The sequence below is a fragment of the Pteropus alecto genome, unplaced genomic scaffold (genome assembly GCF_000325575.1).
Source record: "Pteropus alecto unplaced genomic scaffold, ASM32557v1 scaffold3, whole genome shotgun sequence".
Taxonomy (NCBI): domain Eukaryota; kingdom Metazoa; phylum Chordata; class Mammalia; order Chiroptera; family Pteropodidae; genus Pteropus; species Pteropus alecto.
Genome location: NW_006442484.1, coordinates 45,878,989 through 45,902,703, shown reverse-complemented (window position 1 = coordinate 45,902,703; position 23,715 = coordinate 45,878,989). Strand labels below are relative to the sequence as shown.

General features: G+C 35.8%; 1 protein-coding gene and 2 pseudogenes across 1 annotated transcript in view; 2 read left to right on the top strand and 1 right to left on the bottom strand.

Annotated features, from left to right (window-relative positions):
- MTX2 (metaxin 2) overlaps nucleotides 1-7,941 on the bottom strand; it is a 59,474-nt gene extending 51,533 nt beyond the window's left edge. The window contains exon 1 of the mRNA XM_006921230.3: nucleotides 7,679-7,941. Coding sequence (XP_006921292.1) covers nucleotides 7,679-7,718 — 40 coding nt within the window. The 5' untranslated portion in view covers nucleotides 7,719-7,941. The remainder of the gene's footprint in view (nucleotides 1-7,678) is intronic.
- Nucleotides 2,371-3,834, top strand: LOC102896307 (annotated as a pseudogene).
- On the top strand, nucleotides 4,135-4,243 carry LOC112470825 (annotated as a pseudogene).
- Nucleotides 7,942-23,715: the final 15,774 nt, after the last annotated feature.

The following is a 23,715-nucleotide window of genomic DNA, read 5'->3' as shown; positions in this document are numbered from 1 at the left end:
TGCTAGCTAAGCTAAAATTCTACCATAATCTTTTTATAAAAGGCAGACCAGAAGTCATTTACCTATATCAAAATAATCGAAAGCGTAAATAATGAAACATATTTTCTTTAACCTGTACTCCATGATTTCTAAAACATATCTCTCTTTTCCAAATATTTATTTTATATTAATTCTCCAAACAGCTACCCAATGATACTATGGGAAAATCAATACAAGTGTATGGCAAAAAGGAGAAATTTGTTTTAGGAGAAAATACATCAAGAATAATTCAAAATCTCAAATGAAGAACAAATATCAATTACCACTTAAATAGTTAACTTAAATAACTCCTTTTCATCCCCTAGCCAAACCAGAATGTTAAATCAATAACAATAACAATGTCTAATGAAAAAATACAGTAACTTTTATTTTTATACTATTTCTTATTGATGTATCTTTTTTAAATTTATAAAATAAGAAAATCAGGAACATTACTTATAATTCATAATGCCAAAACATTTTCCTATAATATAAAGGCTAGTAATCAAAAGAAAAGGTCGATAAAAAGCCAGATCATTGAAGCATCACCTGCCAATATTACCTTACAGAAATAAATGCTGGAGTAATAATGGCCTCTTCGTATCTAACAAATGATACAATTTGTTTGTAAGAAGTTCTAGTCAGTGCTCTAAGTTTGACCAGGTAATAAAATATGACATGAGGGGGAAATTCTATTATAATATCTAAGGACGCTGCATTCACTAAAATAAATATACACAACTATGCACAACAAAAGTCTTTTTTAAATATCCAAAGGCAGATTATATCATGAAGGAACTTCTTTGGTTTATAAAAGTTCTCAGAGATAAAAATATGTAATCAGCACAAAAATATAGCTGAGTGTATAAGCACAATGAAATGTCTTTTATGGTTTCCATCTTGCTAAATGCAGTTACAGTTAATGGGAATTGCCATGGCAAATGATTGTTTTTATAAAAAGAACCTTCTTTATTACTAACCAAATTTCATTTTTATTACTGATGTAGGAAAGTTCAAAACCATGATTCATTTATAGCATGTAGAAAAATAAGAAAAGTATTCAAGAATAAAAGATCATTTACAAAGCATTAAAAAATTAAAACATGCATTTCTCTTACTGGCAAAGCAAATACTTCTACACATAAATGTGAAACTGGATTTGCTGAATATTATAACTTCTGTCTTTGAACAAAAAATGAGGAGCTTGAATTTAATATCCCATCTTCATTTGATATCTTTAATCCATCTGAAAACTGCTTATAAAGAAACTTCAAAAATGTTTGAAAAATGTTAAGAAGTTTGATGATGTTTTCTTTCAATTTTCATTCAAATATGGAAAGCCTGAGTTAACATTAATAACTGAAATATCTTCATAAAAATAAGACTGACAAATTTTATGGGACACCCATCACCAAAATCTTTTATTAAAAACTAAAAAATATGTAATTTCAGAATATTAAATGTTAATAAAGCATACAAGAAAATTAAAACTCTCATTATGTTTAACTATAGACTATTTCAAATCAGATACAAGCCTTTCAATTGATCTTAACATCATACCAAAGTTTTCTAAAAGGCAAAAAAAAACCACTGCCTCTAATTTGGCTTCAATGTATTCATGAATACAAGTATGATAAAATAGGCCACACTACTGTCAATAAATTGTATTTTGCCTGTAATCTGAAATATAACCCATTTTGTCTGTTTTGTTTCTCCATCTGCCCCTTCAATATCTACTTCCAGTGTGCCAAAGTGATAAGCACTACAGTATGAGATTATTCATAAAACTAATACGAATCAAAGAAGATTTTCTAAAATGTGTCAGCCGGTTCAATAATTCCTCAGTGCCTTTCCCAATACTGTAGAATCCTCAGAATACTAAGTATAAATAATAAAATATCCTTATTTTTAAGAACAAAAGAATTAAAGGTATTGTATTCTTTCAATTAGCTGTTGCAATTATCCTTAGGTATTTAGACATACAGATATAAAAGGTTTATCATTTTCCTCATTTTCAATAAACTTCATGAACAACAGGATCATTTTTAATTTACGAAGAATTTTTAACCTATGTTTTCCACTTTTTTGTGCCTGTAGGACCCTTCTGAGATGCTTTTAAAGTCCAGATTTCCCAGTACTGATGTGCAAGTGGGATGAAATAGAAACACTTTATTACTGATGTAAAAACAAAATTTTTTAAGCATTTGTTTGATTTACTTACTTTCAAGATGTTTCAATATGGGTTCCATAGAACCCATAAAACTACTTTCTCAGATCATACTATAAATTAATGCTACTGCTAGAATGAAGTTATTAATAAATTTAAATAATTAAGCATCCACATGCCCACAATGAGATAAATGAAATATTCCAATCTTCTTTTTTCATCCTTTATATAGTTTTGAGCTTCTAAATAAAGAACAGACATTGCCCTTATTTCAAAAGATTAATAATTACAGTATGATAAAATTAACTGATATGCTTAAAATATAGCAAGGCGCTGGTGAAGTAATAAGATCATTCAGAAAAGATGGTATATGAGTTAATAAAAATAAAGACACTTTGGACATTTTCTGCTGCCCAAAATGGTAATGGGATAACATCTTCAAAGACTTTTGGGTAATAACAGAAACATGCATGTATTGAATATTTAACACATACCAACATATACTAGGTGTTTAATATATATTTAACATATATTATCTCCCTTTTACAAATAAGGAAGCTGTCTGGCCTAGAAGGGTCTGCCCAAGATCATAAGAGGCAGAGCAGAGCTGAAAACTCAGATCTTCTTAATCCAAGGGCCTTGTTTCTATTACTCTCTTACCTAAGGAAGCTTCAATTTTCTTATATATAAAACAAGAACACCACCTATCTAACAGGATCGAATTGTTAGTATTGGCGTTTATGTGTATAAATCATCGAGAACAATGCTCAAAAATAGACACTTAAGTTTCTCAGAGATAACACCAAATGGCTGATGACACAGGTGCTACAGGAGGGTCTGGAGGCCCCAGAGGCCCTGGAATGGGAGGCCACTGCAGCTTCCTTGGAGGATTCCGCAACAGTGTCTAGGGTGGAGGTCAAGGCCAGGGTCGCAAGAGGTGGATCCCTGTCACCAAGCTGGGCCGCCTGGTCGAGAATATGAAGACCAAGTCCCTGGAGATCTAACTCTTCTCCTTGACCATCAAGGAATCTGAGATCAATGACTTTTTCGTGCATACATCCTTCAAGGATGAGGTTTTAAAGATTATGCTGGTGCAAAAGCAGACCCACGCTGGAGAGGACCCAGTTCAAGGTATCTGTTGCATCAAGGACTATAATGGTCATGCCGGTTTGGGGGTTAAGTACTCCAAGGAGGTTGCCACTGCCATCCATGGGGCTATTATCCCCGCCAAGCTCTCCACCTCTGTGCGGCAAGGCTACTGAGAGAACAAAATCGGCAAACGCCACACCATCCCTTGCAAGGTGACCAGCTGCTGTGGCTCTGTGTTTGTGTGCCCTATCCACATCCCCAGGGGCATTGGCATTGTCTCAGCCCATGTCCAAGAAGCTGCTGATGATGGCTGGTATTGATGACTGCTACACCTCAGCCAGGGGCTGCACTGCCACTCTGGGCAACTTCACCAAGGCCACCTGTGATGCCATCTCTAAGACCTACAGTTATTTCACTCCCAACCACTGGAAAGAATTGTCATTCACCAAATGTTCCTATCAGGAATTCACTGACCATGTTGCAAAGCTCCACAGAGAGGTTCTGTGCAGAGGACCCAGGCTCCAGCTGTGGCCACCACAAAACTCTATACAAGAAAAAATTTTTTTTTCCTTTATTATAATAACCAATTAATAACTTTTTAATAAACAAGAAAGCAAATTTGACAAAGCAATATAGGAGGTGGATTTCAGCTGCCATATTCTTTCCATTGTAAGAATAGCCATTGTCTTCAAAATCTTTTCACATTTTGCCAAAACATTTTTCCTACAGGCTTTCACAGTTTCTCTTAAGCCTGTTTAAAAAGATGGATGCTTACTCTTAATATCAGTAATCAGATAACTGTTAGCTAAGTTTTTAAGGCTAAACTTTTTAGCAATGTCTAATAAACAGGTCTATACTGGGTCTACGGCCATCCTACCCTGAACAAGCCTGATCTGGGAAGCTAAGCAGGGTTGGGCCTGGTTAGTACTTAAATGGGAGACCACCTAGGAAGACCAGGTGCTGTAGGCATAAAAAATAAAAAAATAAGAGATTGTAAACTGACAAAGTCCTTGAAATCTGTGAGGTCGATCAAGGGTTGCCTTGCCTAAAAAATAAAATAAAATAAAATAAATTAAAACAAGCCTCTACTGAAAAAGACTCAGAATGTATATACCTATGACCTATACCAAAAATTCAATTTTATAATAAAGATAAACATGGCTGGAGTTTATGAAATGTATAATCTTGAAACAAATATTTTAGAAAAATTTGTTATAGGAATAATTTTAATAATTGTAATAACTGTTTACAGATGTTTTATATTGAAATAAATTATGTAGTCTATTTAGAAATAACTTTTAAAAGCTTGACTAAACTTGGTATCTTCGCACAGGAAGTTAGAGGCAAAATCCAGTAGAAGAGAAAAACTGATAGGTAAACAGCTAAAAATAATATTAATGAACACTTACTGAGTGCTTACAATGTGTCAGACACAATGCTGAGCATTTTACATCTTTTCTCATCATCTTTAAATAACCTATAATTATCTTCACCGTTTTGCACATAAGAGACCTGGGACTTAAAAAGGCAAGTAATCTGCCCAAGGTCACACGTTTAGTAAGTAACCAAATAAGTCACACGTTTAGTAAGTAACCAAATAAGAACCCAGGTCTGACTCTCACTCCAAAGTCCATAGGCAGTGCAAAAGCAAGGTGAAGGAAGTGATCAACACTATAGAGTTCTTCCGTTTAGAGCTCAGAACCTCATTCTCCTTCTCTTGTGTGTATTGTTTGCTCTGTGTAGCCCTAAAGCCTGGAGCCACTCCTGGCACAGGAATAGGCAAGTGAGTCAGGACTGTCCATCACAGTACTCCATCGTTTGGCTATAGTGACTGCTCCAAATGAGGTCGTATAATACAAATGGGGCTACTCCATCCTCCCCTATGATAGTCACCCAACTGACAGTAACAAAAAAAAAAAAAATTTAAAACAAGAACTCAAGTAACATATTGGAATATCCTGCTATTTAAAGAAAAAAGGCAAGTCAAAATTTAAAATACATAGGCTGTTATAAAAGATTTTGAAAACCATTTAATATCCAGGACTATTTTTATCCTTTTAAATTTTTACATCTACCATATCACCATCTAGCGATCCAGGCAACTAATTCAAAATCATAAATTATCCATACCCTATCCTTATTACCCTGAAATTACTACTTAAAATTAGTTGAATATTCTTCTATGTATTTTTCGCTTACATATACATGTTTAAATATGGTTTATTTAATAATGGGTTCATACTATTATTCTATAACTTTTTACTTAAGATAAGCATAGCTTTCAAGCCAATATACTTCAAAGGTGTACCTCTTCATTTTTAGTATCTGTAATAATGTGGGCATACCATAATTTTGATGTAAAATAAGGACTTTTCTGAGTTTTTGCTATTACAAATAATGCTACAATATCACTGTGTATTTCTTTTTCCTGTATATTTCTTTAAATACTAGTCCTTATATTTCTATCAGATAAATCCCCCGATGAATTTCTAGGTCAAAGGATTGTATTTTAATAAATATAGGTATATTAAGTTCCCCAAAAGTAGTAATAATTTATGGACTCACTGATAATTTGAGGGTAATTGTTTTCCCCATGCCCTTGTCAGTACTAGAAATTATCATACTCACTTTTGTCCATCTGACTAAGTGGAAAACTGTTGTTTTTAGTGACAAAGAACATCTTTTCATGTTCATTGTCCATTTGTATTTCCCCTTTTGTGAAATGCCTGTTCCTATCCTTTACCCTTGATTCTGTTGGGTTATATTTTTATTAATTTGTAGAAACTTATGCCTTTTATCAAACAAAGCTTTTTAAGTTTTTCCGCATTTAAATCTGACAGTTTCTCTCCCACAGATTCTAGATTCTGTGTTTTGCTTAGGCCTCATCTGCTAACCAAGATTATTAAAATAATCTCCTATTTTTTTCCTAATTATTTTATTACAATTTGGTTTTTGTTCTTACTTTACATTTAGATCTTCAATTCATCTGGAATTTATTCTTGAGGTGTTATGACCTAGGAGTTCTCCCAACACCATTTACTGAATTATCCATCTTTAAATGCCTCCTGCTAGAGTAACAAATGATTACAAATAGCTAAGTGACGGACAGATAGAATTCCTAGAAATTCTTAAACTTCACTAACTGAAGCAAAATTTCACACTTATTAAAAGTTTATTGAAAGACATTCATCATTTTTTATTTAAAAGAAAGCACACATTGGGACAAATGCATACAGTATACCAATGTCAGCATACTGGCTTTTTAATATAGAAGCAATCTAAATTAAATTAAAACATGGTCTAACCTTTTAACATAAATGGTAAAAACAGAAATGATTGTTGCTTGAAATCTCAAGATTTTTCATTGATTCAGGTCACAAATATTTGAGCACCAACTGACAGGTGCTCAGGATACAATGGGGGACAAAACAAGTATGATCCTTGTTTTCAGGAAGCTTGCAATCAGGTAGGAGCTTCCCTCTCTCCTAGAAAACAATGTGTTTATTTTAAATGAAAAAAAGGAAAAAGAAATGTATGCTCACACAATGCAAAACATTTTGTTAAATTTTATGACACATTCGGTATTTTCCATTTCCAAAATACTATCTTATTTCAAATTACCTATTCACCCTGGTGGCTGCTGTCTCTTTACTGTACACATGCTAAAAATACTGGTAGGAAGTCAAGATTAACTCCATTTAAAGATTAACGATTATCCATCAACCTACACCTAACATACATATGTCTAGTTTCCTCGTTTTCTCAACACTATTTCATTTCTTTTACTACAATAAGTAAAATATCAATAACAGGAAACATAGGTTTATTTACATCAGTCATGTTCAATCTATCAAATCAAAGGTGTTTCTAAAAAGTATATGTAGATTTAAAGATGTTTCAATGAATCCTAGAGACCTAGCAATGGCAGTATTGTGTCACTTGGAGATGAAACAAGAACACCAGTGGCCCCTGAAGGACACAGGTAATAAGGGTGACACACTAGTGACGATTATCTTAAAATTCAGGTCCCACCACTGAGACTGTCCCCACTCATACACTTAAGCCTTGGGAGGCCCAGCCCCTGTGGCCACGCCCCCCCACCTCAATCCCAACCCACCGCCTCCTCCCTGCACCCCAGCCCCTCCCGACCGAATGGGGGGCTGGACAAAGCACCGCCAAGGAGACGCGACTACGCGGGGTGACCTTGGCTAAGTGTCTCCCCCTCAGTTTTCTCATCTGTGATATGAGGCTGGTACTCCGCACCCGCCTCCATACCCAGGCCTGGGTCCGGCATCTAATACTGCAAGGCCAGGAGAAAGCTGCAGCCCTAAGCCCCACGCTGCTCCCCCGGCTGCCCCGCGCCAGCTCCCACGTGCGTCCGCGTCCTGCGGCCACGCGCGCTACCTGCCATCTGCGAGACGAAGGCTTCTGCCACCAGAGACATGTCGGCTAGGCGGCCCTGCGCCCGAGTGTCCTGCTCCTCGCTGTCCTCAAGGTCCTCCTCCGCAACCCCAGTGATGCCCGGCAGCTAACAGGTCTGACCCCGGTTGAGGCTGGGACTTGTAAAGCCCACCGTGGCGGCGGTGGCGGCGGCGGCGGCGGCGACGTCGGCGACGGCGAGTACCCCAAGGTTACCGCCAGGTCCGGCCAGGAACTTCCGGCGCAGCTGACAGCGGCGCGCGAGCGCTTCCGCCGGCCCTGCCTCCGCCCTCCCTCGGCTCCTAGGCTCCCCTCGCTGCCGCGCGGGTGGCGGAGCGGCGGCCTTCCTGGTTCTTGACTACCCTAACTTCCAGACTGGGGGGTGGGCAGGGGAACCCCCGGGATTTTTAATATCCTTCCTGTAAGCGAGAACTTTGTAAACAAGTAACCTTGAGTAACAACTCAGTAGACGGTATTGTTATCGTCATTTTACTGGTACGGAAACAGGTGTAGCGAATTTAAACTGCCTGCTTGGGGAGACCGCTCAGACCCAGATTCGAACCCACTTTAATTTCCTCTGTTCCACTATACTGCTAGGTTGATTAGTCCATGGACAGACATTAGTGATTAATTTTTCTTTTATTGGAACATGCTTGCCAGAGACAAAAAGACTTGAGCAGTGCCTAAGCTGAGAGATAGTTTACCCTTCAACTCTTTGCACCCCAAATGAAGCTCATCTTGGAGAATAAGATACACACTCTAGTTTCACACACTTCTCCCCTTCTGGGGGGGCTGAGAGAGACAGGAAGAGGAGAAGAAATTGAATCCCACAAGTCACTTTTTACTCCTTAACCAAATAATTTCTTATAGGTATACAATTAAAGAAAAATCAATATGTTACAGATTTAGAGGTATAAGATTTTACAAGTGAAACAGACTTCGGAGATCATCTGGTGGGCCAAAACCTCTTTTTACTGATGAGAACAGGTTCAGACAGGTGAAGGGACTCATTTTAAATCACACAGTAAATCAAAAAGTCAGATAACTTTAAGTTTTTGCAAAGGAAACCTGATGGTTCCATGACGTTTAGGAAGCTGTCTCCTTTCTGTATCCTTCCATAACTCTCTCTAAACATCTGTGACAATTTAATGTTCATATTTCTGCCTCTTTAACTTGTGAGTTCTGAGAACTAGACTGGGGAAAGCAAAATCCAACAAGTCCAAAGGGCAGAGGTGAGCCCAAAAGTGGGGAAAAAATGGCAAGAGCCAGAGACTGGGCATATAGGCAAGAGAAACAGAGCAAGATGAGAGGCAAAGGAGAATGTGCCCTTGTAATTTAAGTGAGTGTCTATGGCTTAATCATTAATGAATGGCACATGGATGAACTGGGCTGGCTCAAAGGTACTGAGTTGGAACTGACACCAACCCTGTTCTAACAGGCTTTTGAGAAAGAAACAAGGATCTGCTGGGGGCACTGTCTGTGCTCAACCTTTTCTTCATTGTAGCTAGGGAAACAGAATCATCAGTGCCATATGGATTCACTTTTTCTCCCTAACTGACAGTTTCTTTGCTTCCCACACAGGCTAATTTAGGCTGGAAAGAATCTATAATGTGGGAGGTCTTTATTACTAAAAATTAAATCCAATAAAATGCAGATGTCCTGACGGTACCCACAAACAAACTGTCTTTGTAATAAATAGCCAACTGGAGAAAATATATTTATGCATCTGTATTAGAACAACTGGCAGCTTTAAACTTGAAGATCTGTTTAAGATCACCACAGTTAAGGAAAATACAAGAAAACAAGCCACTGGAATTTTTAAGAATGAGTTTATAAAACAACAGTGCTAGAGAATCCATATGTTACTAAAAGGATAATCATATAATTATTTAAAATAAAATACTAATGCATGACATTAGTAGCCTTATTCTTTGCCCTAATTAAAATCACTTTTCTTGCAAAACTGTCCTGTCATAAGAATATTTTCATCTAATCTAGATTTTATATCACTATAGTATAGAAAATATACAACTATTATGATGAATATAAACTTAAAGATTAAAATACTAAGGCATTTAATCTGCATTTCATTTTTCTCTGACAGAATGTTAATATTTTAAATGTAAATATTTTATTTTTTAAAATACGCCTGTGAGAGAAAAATTGGGGCTGGGATTCCTTCGAAATTATACAATTTATTTGACAACAATATAATAAATTCAGGCCTTTTTATGAAATTAGTCCACCCCCACCACATCCTATCAACAGAATTAATTATGGTTAATCCAAGAACCTAAATAGAATGTTAATACAGGTAAAACACTAAGGTAACCATGTTATGCCCCAGAGCTTTTCTGTTTATCTGTTAACAGTTTTTACTTTTTAAAAATGATGGAACTGTAGACAACTAAAAGCGATCTAATATATGAGGTTTACAAAGATATTTTTTAAGGGGTACAGAAATGTGGCAGCCATTCGTACTTATATCTCTGAATCGTCTTCCTGCCATTTTTTTTAATTCCTAAGAAATCATGACCAATGCAGAACTAGGTTCTTACCTTTTTCTCACTTTACGATCTCACCCTCTTAAATTTTAGGCTAGCTCACCCTTACATGAACTACAGGCATATGGGACTACACTTTGGGAAATATCTGCATTATTGATTATCGTGGGCCTAAATTCTTCAAAAAATTACTGGTTTCAAAAGAAATTAAAATACGAAATTTCCAAATTATCCTGCCAAATTGGGTGGAATATATATGTTGCCTCATTTTCTTGTGAATAAAACTGTGTAAAAATATGTATATAAAAAAATTGGATGGGATTTCTCAAATGCATTGTATCGAGGAGGGAGAATTTTTACTTTTTTGCTTTCTCCTAAACTTTCTGTGACATTTTTATGCCACTTTTATCATATAGGGGGAAAAGTGTTTTTATCCAACTGGGGAGAACTTTAAATGTGACTATTATGGGAAGTGATCAGACCTGGCTACATTCAGGCCTTATATAACATAAGTCTCATTAGCCTTAATTATACTGCTGAGAACCTATCTTAAACCAGCTTCATGTTCCATAGCATAGTCACTCCTACAGTAATAATGAGAGAAGAACATGTACAGACACACAACAGCAAAAATACGTTGTTTGATGCCCTTATTTAAGACTGTATACAGATGAGCAAGACATATCTCATTGTATGACTCTTACTTTTTAATACAGAATGATGTGTTGAAGAGAGAAAAACTGGCGAACATTGTAGACCAGTTGTAGACAGTCTTGCTTTTGATGATGGTTTGGCATTGGTTTTAGACTTTATCTGAGTTGTCGTATTTTACCTTTCAACCTTTAAATAAAGCTGAAGAATTGGTGATGGTGATTAAGGAGACTGAAGCAAGAATGTCTACAACATGTGTGTCACAAACAACAACTGGGAAAGACACAGGCCTAAGCAAAATTCAGAAGGACAACTGAGCACTTAGAGCCATTTCGAGAAAAATAAGAAAAGATAAATAGGTCACCTCTGATGTAAAGTCAGCATCTAGAAGGTTATGCCAAACGACATAACCACTACTATTTTCCTTTGCCTTCTTTTCTAATTAGAATCTATATTAAAGCATCAGATTCATTCACTCATTCATTGATTTTGTGATACTGAGCCCTCAACTAGATGGTGAAGATACTAAGGTGAACAAAATTCAGTGTCTGCTCTGAATTCAGTGTTAGTCTAACTAAGAAGATGGATACAATTGAGAAGATGGACAAGCAAACAAGTCATTTCAACACAAGGTAATAAGAGTTGTGAAACAGTGTCCAAACCTATCTAAAGTCATAGACAATGTTACCTAAGAAATGTTTTAAGGTGCTATGTTGCCATAGCTACCACAATTCTTCGATGTAAGCGAAATGCCCTTGCCAAGATACCAGATACCTTTCTGAAATTTAGATATATGAAAAATAACTCCTCGACCTGATATAAAGTACACCTTATAGTAACCTGACAGCTCATCAAATAACTTAAGTGTTCAAAGGGATAATGAACAACCTTATTTTGTCACGTATTTGAACCTTACAATCTCTCAAAGGCATAAACATGCTTCTGTTTGTGGCAATTCTCCCCCACCCCCCACCCCCCGCCGCCTTTCTACATAAAATAAAAATATATCACTATATAATTCTTTAGAATTAAAAACAACCATGTTAGGCTGTTGCTCAGTTCAAATATCAGTGTGAAATACTTGGTATCTTGCCAGCTTCCTTTTATTATTTTTTAACAGTATCCTAGAAATAAAACACAGGAACTCAAAAAAAATAGGAACAACTAATATTGGGTGGCAGCACCTCTTGCCAGTCATAGCTATGGGTCCCATTTCCTCTCTGGAAAGTTTTTTTTAAGTGATTGAATACTCCTCTCCACTATTAGACCCAGTCGTTCACATGAACCCAGATCTACTTTTCAGTTTTGTCTGTATTTTACTGGCATAATGAACCTAATTCTATATATAAAAATCACAAAATATCATCTGCCTCTGCTTGTTTAAAATTTAATTTATTTATACTAGTAGTGTCATCAGGCTACTACTACAATTCAGAAAAAAATATTGTATGTGAAGCACTCATTTGCATCCAAACTGCAATCTAAAGCTGAAGTATTAAAACTCAAATAAGAAGGCCTTTCACTGTCTTAAGAAAGGAGAAGAGAATTCAATTTCTCCGCACAGACTCCCTCATCCAGTTTTCTCTAAAGATTTATAGCCAAACTCCCCCATACCTGAGAAAAGAGAACCTGCCTACATAATGCATCTATATAAATGTAGTTGCACACATACATAAGTATAACTATGAAAAACAAAGAACCTCAGTATTTTGAAATGAGATAAAAACAGCGAACAAAGATAATACCTAAGAGAATTAATTTTAAAATAATAATAAATTTAGTATCTAACAACAGTTAAAAAATCATGTAAGTCATCTATATATTTTCCTTATGATAAACTAAAAATATATCTTCCAGCTTTTTTCAATGCCCATTATCATGTTGAAGTGTATGCTTACAGCAAAACATAAGGCTTTTAGAAAAAGAATGGCATACTGGAAAACACTTTAAGCTTACCAGCCTTAACCAGATCGTGCTGTAGTAAGAATGCATATTAAGGAAAGTATAACTTAGATTAAAATGTACTTTGACAGGCCTAAAATGAAAATTAAAATCATAGACTTCCCAGTATTTTTTAAATTTAAGTTCTTGAGTATTAAAGTATATACTCCTAAGAGCTGAAGTTGTATCTTATTTTATATAATTGTTTCTAACTTTTGTTTTGAATGTTAGATTTCTGGAAAAGAGGCAAAAATTGTAGAGCTCCCATATACCCTTTGCTCAGTTTTCTCTAACATTAATATCTAATAAAAAATATATAATTTTGTATTTTACTTAAATACAAAATTTTATTTGCAAATTAATGCATCTGTATTTTGTGAAATTGTATTTGTAAATATAAACACAAAATTACTGAAACCAAGAAATTAACTTTGATGTGATACAATTTACTAATCTATAAACCTTCCACTAATTTCTCCAGTTTTCCACTCACTTCTTTTTCTTGTCCAGGCTCCCATGTTGCATTTAATTCTAATGTTTCCGGTCTCCTCCAATATGTAACAGTTTCTCAATTTTTCTTTTTCTTTGACTCCCTTGACATTGACACTTTTGAAAAATACTGGTCAGTTATTTTTGTAGGATGTTTCTCAATGTGGGTTTCTATGATTTGTCCTTGATAAATTGAGGTTATGTGTTTTTGGTAAGAATACCAGAAGTGATATGCCTTTTATAGTACATCATATCAGGGGTACAAGTAATATATCTTATTATAGGTTATGTTCTTCCTAAGTCCTGGCTGATTTTCATTATTTTGGGGGTGGGGGGGACATGTGAAATACTACCGTGGTTCTCAGAGTAGAAGCAATATGAAAAGACATACACAGAGAAGTGTCACTCCCCCCTCTCATTCCTACTACACATTCTTTCTATCCTGTCCCATCCACTCCCTGTGGGTAACCAATATTATTTCTGGTTTATCCTTCCTGCATTTCTTTTCAACGAATGAGCAGATAAATCTTTATTTTCTTAAGCTCCTTTCTTTTTTACATGAAGTAGTTTATCTTCTTCAATGTCTTTCTTTTCTCATAATTTTTGAATGTTATCTTAGATATTCTTGCATGTTTTCTACATAAATTTTAATATTAACTTGTAGAGCTCTATTTTTAAAAAGCTCGGTATTTTTATAGGAATTGCGTTAAATCTATAAACTGATTTAAGGAGAACTGACATCTTTATAATGTTGACTCATTCAATCTGAGAATAGAGGATGTCTTCCCATTTGTTCAAGTCTACATTTTTGGCTATCAGGAATGCTTTAAGTTTTTCACATCTAGGGTTTGCACATTTCTTATTAAATTTATTCCTAAGTAATTTGATCATCTTTATTGCTATTATATTGGGGTTTTCTCTAACTTTATAGACTGTAACTGGTTATTATTTGTGTATATACACAGAAAGGGGTACGTATGGTGGGAAGGGAAGTGTAGACATGTTGAGTTTGAGGTGGCATCAGAATATACAAGTGAAAGTGTTCTGGAGGCATTTTGAGATGCAGAACTACAACTAGGAGGGATATTAGGGATTGATTTTGTTTAATCCTTATATGGATGATGATTGAAACCAGGAGATGGAATGTGAAACCAAAGGAAGAACATTATTTTAAAAAAAGGAAGAACCATGAGCTGAGGCCTAAACCTTAGAGAACACCCAGGTTTAGGACACAGAGATAAAATAAGAGGAACCTCAGAATAAGGGAAGTGACAGAGGCCAAGAAAGAAGAAAGGTCCAGAGGGTAAAATAGGCCTCTGTGGCAGAAGTGGCAAAGACAATGAGGCCTGAGAGAATGCCTTTAGATGCAGGTGATCCTCGTGTTTTCCAAAGCTTGGTCGCCAGCATTCTAGTTCCTTCAGGATGATAATCTGTATTGTTCAAAATGTTATGGAGATCAACAAGTTTCTAAAACACTGAATTAATCAAAATTAAACGGGTTTCTTTACTGCAGGACTTCTCAGAACTATTAACATATTCCTATGCATTATGAATTTCCATCAGAGAAAATAGTATGTGGATTTCTACACATTTTTTTTGAACAACTAACCTAAAGTTTCCTTAACCAATCTTTTTTTCCAAAAGTATTTCTCAGGATGAGACATATCTTGGAACACACTTTGGAAATTTTAAAGCACACTGTAAACCAATTTTCTTTAGCCTCCTCTCTGCCCTCAAAATCAAACACAGAATCTAGAAATTTCATTTTTATTTTACAGGAAATAGAACCTTCTAATTCTGGAAGATTGCCACAAAGTGCTCCTGGTGTTGTCACACTGCAGCCCTAGCTGAAAATCATTCTAAAGCAGGCACCTGAGAGACAGCAAGAGAGTTCACTGAAGAAGAGAGGGGTTCTGTGGAGGGAAGAACAAGGAGCCATTTGAGTCAAAGGTCCAGGAGCATTTGGAAACTCACATGCAATCTGGCAGCACAGTTCCCAGGCAGTCTGATCCAAGAGGGACAGAAAGACTCTGTGGTTCTCAGAAGCAGACACTCACCCTGGCAGTCTAGCAGCTGCAGGCTCTTTCCAGAAAGGAGCAGCTCCTGCCAGGGGCTATCTGGACTGAGCCTGTAGATGAGCAACTACATGGCAAGAGGTTAGAGTGAGGGCAAGGCTGACCAGAATTCCACCCCTCGAATAGAAAACATTCCAAATTCAAAATTTTTAATTTCATTTTAAATTTTCTAAAATGAAAAATCACTCCCCTAAAGATACTTTATCAGCAAAGGAATAAATACTTCTAAATAAACACCTTAAAAGAAATCATCGTGACAGTGGAAACTAGACAGCAAAGAGTTGGATGAATTTATCACAAATTTGTTTATTGAGATGTAGCGTTCACTTAAATAAGAGTCACATTGCATGCAAAAAGAAATATTTTACATGATATTTTGTAGCAAATTAAAGGAGATTATTAAAGGAGATTATTGCTTTATTACCAAAGGCTAATGTAAGATTCTTCATTTTTTTTTTAAGTCCTAAAGGCATTTCACAGTCTAGGGATAAGTGAATATATGAATACAGTCAGGTGTATCCGTGCCTACCTCATAGAACTTCACCCAACTTTAGGTCCTAAATTTGCCCAAGCTTGGCAGCATATTGGAAACCTCATTTCCATCAGTATGTAGAGTCTGGAATTAGCCTTGTGATTCTAAGTCTGGTACCAGGACACTCTCAATTCAAACCCTAAACTATGTCTTCCCTGCTCCCTTTGTGCATGCCTAATCCACATTACAGGACTTCTTTTCTAATTTGTTTTGTAACCCATTTCTCTCCTAGGATATACAGCTGCCCTAACTCAAGCCCTTTTGACTATGGCCTTGACAATCACTCTACTCCTTGTCAACCGATATCCTCCACCTTCCACACCACCACCACCACCACCATCAGCACTACACTCTACCTGACGGTGGGGTCTTGCTTCCACTATTCTGAACCATCGTTTTACTTAAGTTATCACCACTTCGTAGAGATAGATCTCTGCCACGAGGCCTCACTAAAAAATATCTGACATTTTTGGTATCAGCATTAAAACTGAAAAGGGTGAAAATTCATATCAGTTCCATGGACATCAAGATTTGGGTTGCTGACGACTCCCAACTATCAGTCTCAGCCCTGCTTGTGCCCAAATTGCTCCCCTTTCCCAAGCAATCTGCCTAGAATGAAACCCCAAATACTTTTTTTAAATTTTTAAATAACTTGTTCTTAAGTTCTTAATTTCTTCCTTGAAGTCTACAAATGTTTTAATCAGACATTTGGTCATATCTAGACAATGTTTCCATTAATTGAAGTTCTCAGGGTCTAATTATGCTATTTGATGTATTTTCTGGTCTCCACTCATAATAGATTATTTCCTTGTATATTTTCTAATCTCAATCTGTGCAGCTTCCTCTGTGGAAACGATGTGCAACCATGATTAAGGGTATATCCCTGCCCCTCCCCCCACCACGCACACACGCAGAGGTTTGCATTTGCTTCTACCACCCACTCCAGAATTAATATCAGCCTAGGCTACTTTTTTAAGTTAATTTCTCAGTGTTGGGGAGTTCCTAGACCCCTACAGATGGTGTAAATTTAAATGACATCCATATGAGGGCTATGGCTATGAACTTCAAATGGATACTATTTTTGTTCAACCAGAGCACAGGTGAAAAGCATCAAGCTCCTGGTTGCCTACCTGAGTTGACAGGCAGATATTTGCTAGCATGTCCTTTCTCTGAGAGCACAACCTTTTGGGGATTCCAGCATTATGGGGGCATCTAACCTGACACTGGCCCAAGGCTCTGGTGTTCTTGCATGGGTTAATAAACCCAAGACTCTGGGTTAACAAGACCAACACATCAGGGCAGCAATACACATCATCTTCCATTACATCATTTTGGTTTTCAATTCACTCTTCACTTCTGGTGTTTTATTTTACCTTGATTTCCAAATGTTTTATAATGAGAGAGTTTGTCAAGTTATCTAAACCACCACAATTTTGCTTAAAATAAAAGTGCCAGTGTGCCTCTTTCATAACAAAAAATTCAACTGGTAACTCTATCGGTATATTTTATTTAATATGTTTTTTACATAGACAAAAAGTACCTTCAAGAAAAATAATACAAGACCTTACAATTATGTACTTCAAAGAATATCTCACTGTAGTTTGTTATAAATCAGAAGGCCTAGAATATAATTCCTGCTCTGTGAAATGATAAAATACCATTCATTTCATATTATCTTTTTCTGTATTCTTTGTATATCCACTGCCACTCTGGTTTAGGCCATTATCTCACACTAAGATTTATGAAATAGACTCTTAATTGGTTTTCACATTTCTAGTCTCTCTCAACCCCAAATCATGCCACAGGTAACCACTAGATTAATCTTTGTAAAATGCTGCTCATACAGTAACATGCTTTCTACATGTCTTTGATACTTGTCTACACAACTTAGACATTTACTCACTATCATCATTTACTCACTATCATCCTGTACTCCTTAATTCTGGCTTCTGTTCTTAATTCTCTTTTCATCTAGAATACTCTTCTTCTTTCTCTCTGCCTTTTCAAACTCCTGCCCATTCTTAAATGTTCTGTATTAATCTTCCACCTTGAAAAGTTTTTTCACCTACCCCCCAGAAGCAATCTTGTCCTCTTTAGTACACCACTGCTGCTGCCTAGCATCATAAATGTTCACTTAGCATTTGTCATATAGATACAAACTTACAAACAAGTTGTGTATCTTTGTACATTGGCTACTTGAAAAGCTTATTTCCATTTCTGCCACAAGTCAGATTATAAATGCTGGGTATATTTTGAAGCAGAAGTCACAGAAGTCTATTCAGCCCTTGATGAAACTGAATAAAAGGACTAATGGTACTAGTTCAAGAATCTGTATACATGTCAAACTGTATGTTGTCCAGAAAAAGCAAAAGGATGAATATTAATTTATTCTTCCCTTTTGATAAAGCAATAATTTCCACTCTTGGGCAAATTTCTACTTAATATTCCAAACATTTATTGGACAATTATTGGCTGGTACTATAGAAATACAGTGATCAAGACAGATATATTCCTTAGCCTCATAAAGGTCTCTTATCCCTACCTCCTTCGTGTATGCAATCCTTCTCCATTTCATTACACCCTTCTCCCAGGGCCCAAAGTTTCTGACTTGGTGACTAGGTTGTTGGAAGTAGTGCCATTGACCAAGGTGGGAATTTCCAGAGAAAGGATAGTTTGCATGCTTGTGGGACACCAGGTAGAGATCTGCAGAGTGAAAAAAATAAAGGAAATAGTCTTAGAGCTTATGGGGGTGAAAAATGACCTGGACCAGAGCTAGAGGTTTTGACTCCTCAGTGTACCAAGGGAACTATTCTCATCATGGGCATGAATAACACCATTTTCGTAAGTATGGGCTGCTTGAAGGTTTATTTTTTAAAGTGCTAAATCGGCTATGTGATCTCGTTCTTTATTATTTTTTTCCTTAAGGGCATTTTACAATAGCAACTAGTCTTCTTCTCCCTTAGGGCAAGAACCTTTTCAGTCCAGCTTTATACCCCATAAAGATTTGCACACTATATGGATTCAATAAATATTTGTCAATTGTTCCGCTGTGTCAATGTTAGATTCTGAGACACATCAATAATTTCCCTAGGGTTAATAAAAGTAATTGTAAACAGTTGGATAGTCTGATGTACCACAGGCTGGCCAAATATAACAATAATAGCTACCATATTTGCTAAAATAACAGCTAAACTGCTATACACAATTTGGGATTAAGGACTCATTAAATAATAATACAATTCTTTTCAGTTATAAGGGCCTACACATTATTCTAAGACAGGCATTGAGTATTTCTGCTCTCATGTTTCTGATGTCTCCATTTATCCCCACCTGGAAAGACCTTATTATTCCTTTTCAGAGGTTTTCGTTCCCACCCAAAAAACATTACCCTGCTTCCTTAATTTTATCTATCTAACTGATCTTCCCAGCCATATTGAAGAAGAATCTTTCAAATTTTTTAGTATCCCCTTTGCCTAGCCCAATGTGATAAAATAAGAGGCACCCCATAACTCATTTCTGTTGATGATGATTGGAGGATAAGCACCAAATAAGTCATAGGATCGTAGACTGTTAGAATTGGAAGGAAACTTTGGGCCTACCATCCCAGCCTAACATCTAACAGATATTGTGTGTTTGCCCTCAAATTAACTACTTAAGCTAATTGTAGATTCTCAACTTGGAGTCCCCAGACAGCTGCTAAAATAAAGTCCTCTGGTCGTGAAATGGGTCAGAAAAATGAGTGTAACCCAACTTTCTTATTTTGAAAATGATGAAGCATAGTTCCAAAGAGCCAAAATTATTTTTCCAAGGTCACACAACCAATGGAGTGCGATAATCTAGAAACCTAGTTTATTGACCCCTACCTTAAAGGTTTTTGCATAATGCTACAGTTAAATTCCCTATATAAAAGATATACACACTTGACAATTTTCCCTTAGTGCTTTCAGTAATGATGTTTTGAGTTCAAAGTCTTTTGAATAATTAAACTAGACAGTAACTGGATAAAAATCGTCCTTTGGGTTAAACGAAATAACTTCACACTTAAAAATGTTCTTTATGGTTATTACCACTGAAGGTCAACTCCAAATGGAGTAAAGTAGGAGAAAACTTCCAGAACAAAGCTGCTTCTACTGTTCTATCCTTGCTACCAAATCCCACAAGGGCAAGGATACTACAAATTACTAAATCCTCCAAAATACTTCTATAATGTAGGTATGAGTTTTTTTTGACATTGTGAAATTACCATGCTTCATTTTATTTTGTACATCCTAGAAAGAATTCAACCGTTTTTAAATATAGGAAGCTTTTAAAATGGAGTAAGCTATATCAGAGCCAATACTTCAAAAAGAGAGTTTATTAAGTAAATGAGTGTATTAAGCTTCCATTGCATTCTCTCAAAGGTCTGTAATAGGCCTATCAATGCCAAGATAAAAAAAAATATTCATTTCATATCTATTATGGATTTGTGGGTCCTACTTCAATAAGAAAAAAAAATACTATTTATTAGAGGAATTAGCATTCTTGCTCTTTTCCTTCTATCTTTTTAAGCTAGCAATAAAAAAAAGAATATACATTTTACTCTTCAGACAACTAATTCAGTCTTGCTATTGTTATATCTCCAGAGACAAGATTTACATTTTGAAAAAATACTATGCTGTACAAATACCATGCATGTTTATACCCTACTCAGCCAACATATCATAGATTCTGTATAATAACATATGGGAATATTAAACTTTGCCTTCACTGACAACCCAATTGGCATCTTTAATTCACACTGCAGATGTTTTATACTGATGTGTTTTGGAAATATTTGAAGTATTCTCAAGACAATATTCTGAGGTTTCTGCAGTGGTCCACTTTAGTCTTTTGAAGTTCCCTAGACAATAGGATATACACATAGATTTTCCAAAACATGTTTGGGTGGGTAAAAAAAAAAAAGTAAAGTTCAAGTTGGCATTATCTAAAGCTTTCCTGAGTGGTCAGCACCTAATTCCTTTTTGGCACTGTTGTTTGGCAGTCAGTGAGCTTTATGATACCCATCTGATAGCACTGTTCCTGTTACCAGACTGCTTTGTGGCATCTAAATCATTTTAGTGCCTTGTACTTATGAAACACTCATATTTCTAAGGTAAAGATATAAAATTTTAATTTTACCTCTGAGCACATCATATGTTGGCTGTGCATTATACAGTATGATAGTAATCATTGCCTGTGGGTGTGGAGACGGCTGGTGACCCCGATGCATGGTGGTGAGGCCTTCCACAGTGTTCCCACTGAACAGTGTTCTTTCATTCAGGGCCTCCGCTGCTTCTCATGGAGCTTGCTCCTGTTTACACCACCAGCTTCTCAACTTGAGCACAGTCTGGCTTTTGTTTAAAAGGAGCTGCCTTTACCATCTGTTGCTAGTGTTTGCTAGTCATCCACTACCATGCCACATGCTTAAAATGTGGACTTTGGAACATTTTTAAAGCAGAGTTTACACCTCCCCTATTTCATTGTGATGTAGTTAACACATAGAAAGTACATAGACTTCAGGCACACATTTGCTTGGCTATAACTCCCAGCTCCATTACTTCTAGCAATACGGCTTTAAATAAGAATGCTCCCTGGCTCTCAGTTCTCTTGTAATGGAGACAGCTATACCTTCTTGATCAGGCTGCAGTGAGGATTAAATAAGAGGCAGTGTCAGACAACTATCAGGGTGTGCAATTGACATTATATGAAATCACTTGGATTAGCAAGTGTTAAAATGCACACTGCTTCAATTCTTTTGTGCATGTGGCAAAAAATACATTCTATAAAATTTACCATTTTAACCATTCCTAAGCGTACAATTCAGTGGCATGAAGTACGTTCACATTGTTGTACAACCACAACCATCATCCATCTCCAGAACTTTTCCATCTTCCAAAACTGAAACTCTTTACTCTTTAAACATTAGCTCCCCTCCTCACTCCTTCCAGTGCCCTAGTAACCACCATGCTACTTTCTATCTCTATGAATTTGGCTGAGTATCTCACATAAGTGGAATCATACAATATTTGTCGTTTTCCTTCAATTCTAATAAATTAGCTACAATTTGGAACTTAATTACCTTGTCTTAACTTAAATCATTAAGTTAACATTGTCATAGATATATTGCATTTAAGACGTTAGGGTTCAACCTAATGTACCTATCTGTATATGACCGTTAAATTTTATGATGAAAACTTGAGACTTGCATTAATGTATGTTTTGTTTTACTTCATATTTCTCAACTCAACTTTGTTGTATTTTACAAAGTATTATTCCAAGATGGATTTAAAGTAATAAGAAGCTGGCCCTTCACCAAAGATCATTTGAGAAACATTTGTTTAAAGAATGGGAGAGACTGGACTAAGCAGATATCGTATAACCGCTGGGAAGCAATAAGCACCCACTTGACGTTAGTAATCGTGAATATAAAACACACATGGTCAACATAGTTGTTTTTGTCTTATTTAACAGCATGGATAAATTTTTATTGGTAAGAGAGTTGGATTTAAGCAGGATTTTGGTTTCTCCAGGTGAATACAATAAAGAAAGAAGGGCCGAGAGAATTGATTTATAGCAAGGGATTGACTATAAAGAGTTGACTATGTAGTTGGTCAAAGACTTTACAAATGTAAACTTAAGATTTGTGCATTCCTTTGTATGTAAATTTTACATCCAAAGAAGAAAACTACAAGCAAATATTAATTAAACTCAGCTTAATGATATGAATGCTGAAGAATTTAGGAAGAAAGTAGAGATGTGTGTAATTTACTTTGAAATGCATTTTTTTTTTCAAAAATAAATCGATAGATGTATAGAGGAATGGCTAAGTGGATAAACGTGTGATAAAACTTAATGGTAGAATTTAAGTGATGAAGATATGGGTGGTCATGATAAAATTTTTTCCATTTTGCTGTTTGTTTGAAATTTTTCAAAATAAATGTTGGAAAACATAGTGCCTTGAATTGATTTGTAATCATTCATTTTATCTTCCCAGGTTATTAGTTCCTGAAGGACAGAGGAAGTCATATCTAGAAGATTTTCTAGTCTATGCTTCTGTTTTCACAGATGAGGAAACTGAGTCCTGAAGATGCTGAGTGACTTTATACAGATGGCAAGTCAGGGGTACATCTGACACCTACTTAGTTTCTTCCCAATACATTAGGGGCAACTGAAGTCTATAACTACCCCCTGCAGGATCCATGGAAGGGCTTCTGCGAAGCCCATAAAACCCTAAAAACTATATGTAAAATTTTGAGTGTATGTTCACATGTGCATTTTTTAAGGAGAAAATTCATAGCTTTCAAAAGATACTTAAGTAATCTGACTCAAAAGAAGTTACTGTCTCTTTCAAAATTTACTAGGGTAAATTTTATTTTCATCTACATTTCTTGGAAGTACTGAACACACTGTTATAACGTTCAAGAAACATTTTTAAGTTGATAGTGTTTTACTGATAATCAGTGTTAAACTGATATTTTAAAATGATTAGTGATAATGATATTCAAGAAGGTTTTTATCTGCCAAGATTATAAGGATGTTTATAATTTAAGATACTCAAGCCCTGTATAGTTTTTAATTATTGTTAAGCTTATCCCTTAGTGAACCACATAAAGCTCTGATAAAAGATTTGTTTTTCTTTTCCTTTTATTTCTTTCTCTTTCTTTTTTCTGCTTTCACATTCATAGATTGCTGCATCATTTAGCGAAATCCATCCAAGTCTTTAAATTCTTAATTTCCAGTATGATAACTTATTCTGTAATACCCTTCAAGTTCAGTCTATAAGTTACCTTGTTTTTGAATATAAGGTGAGTA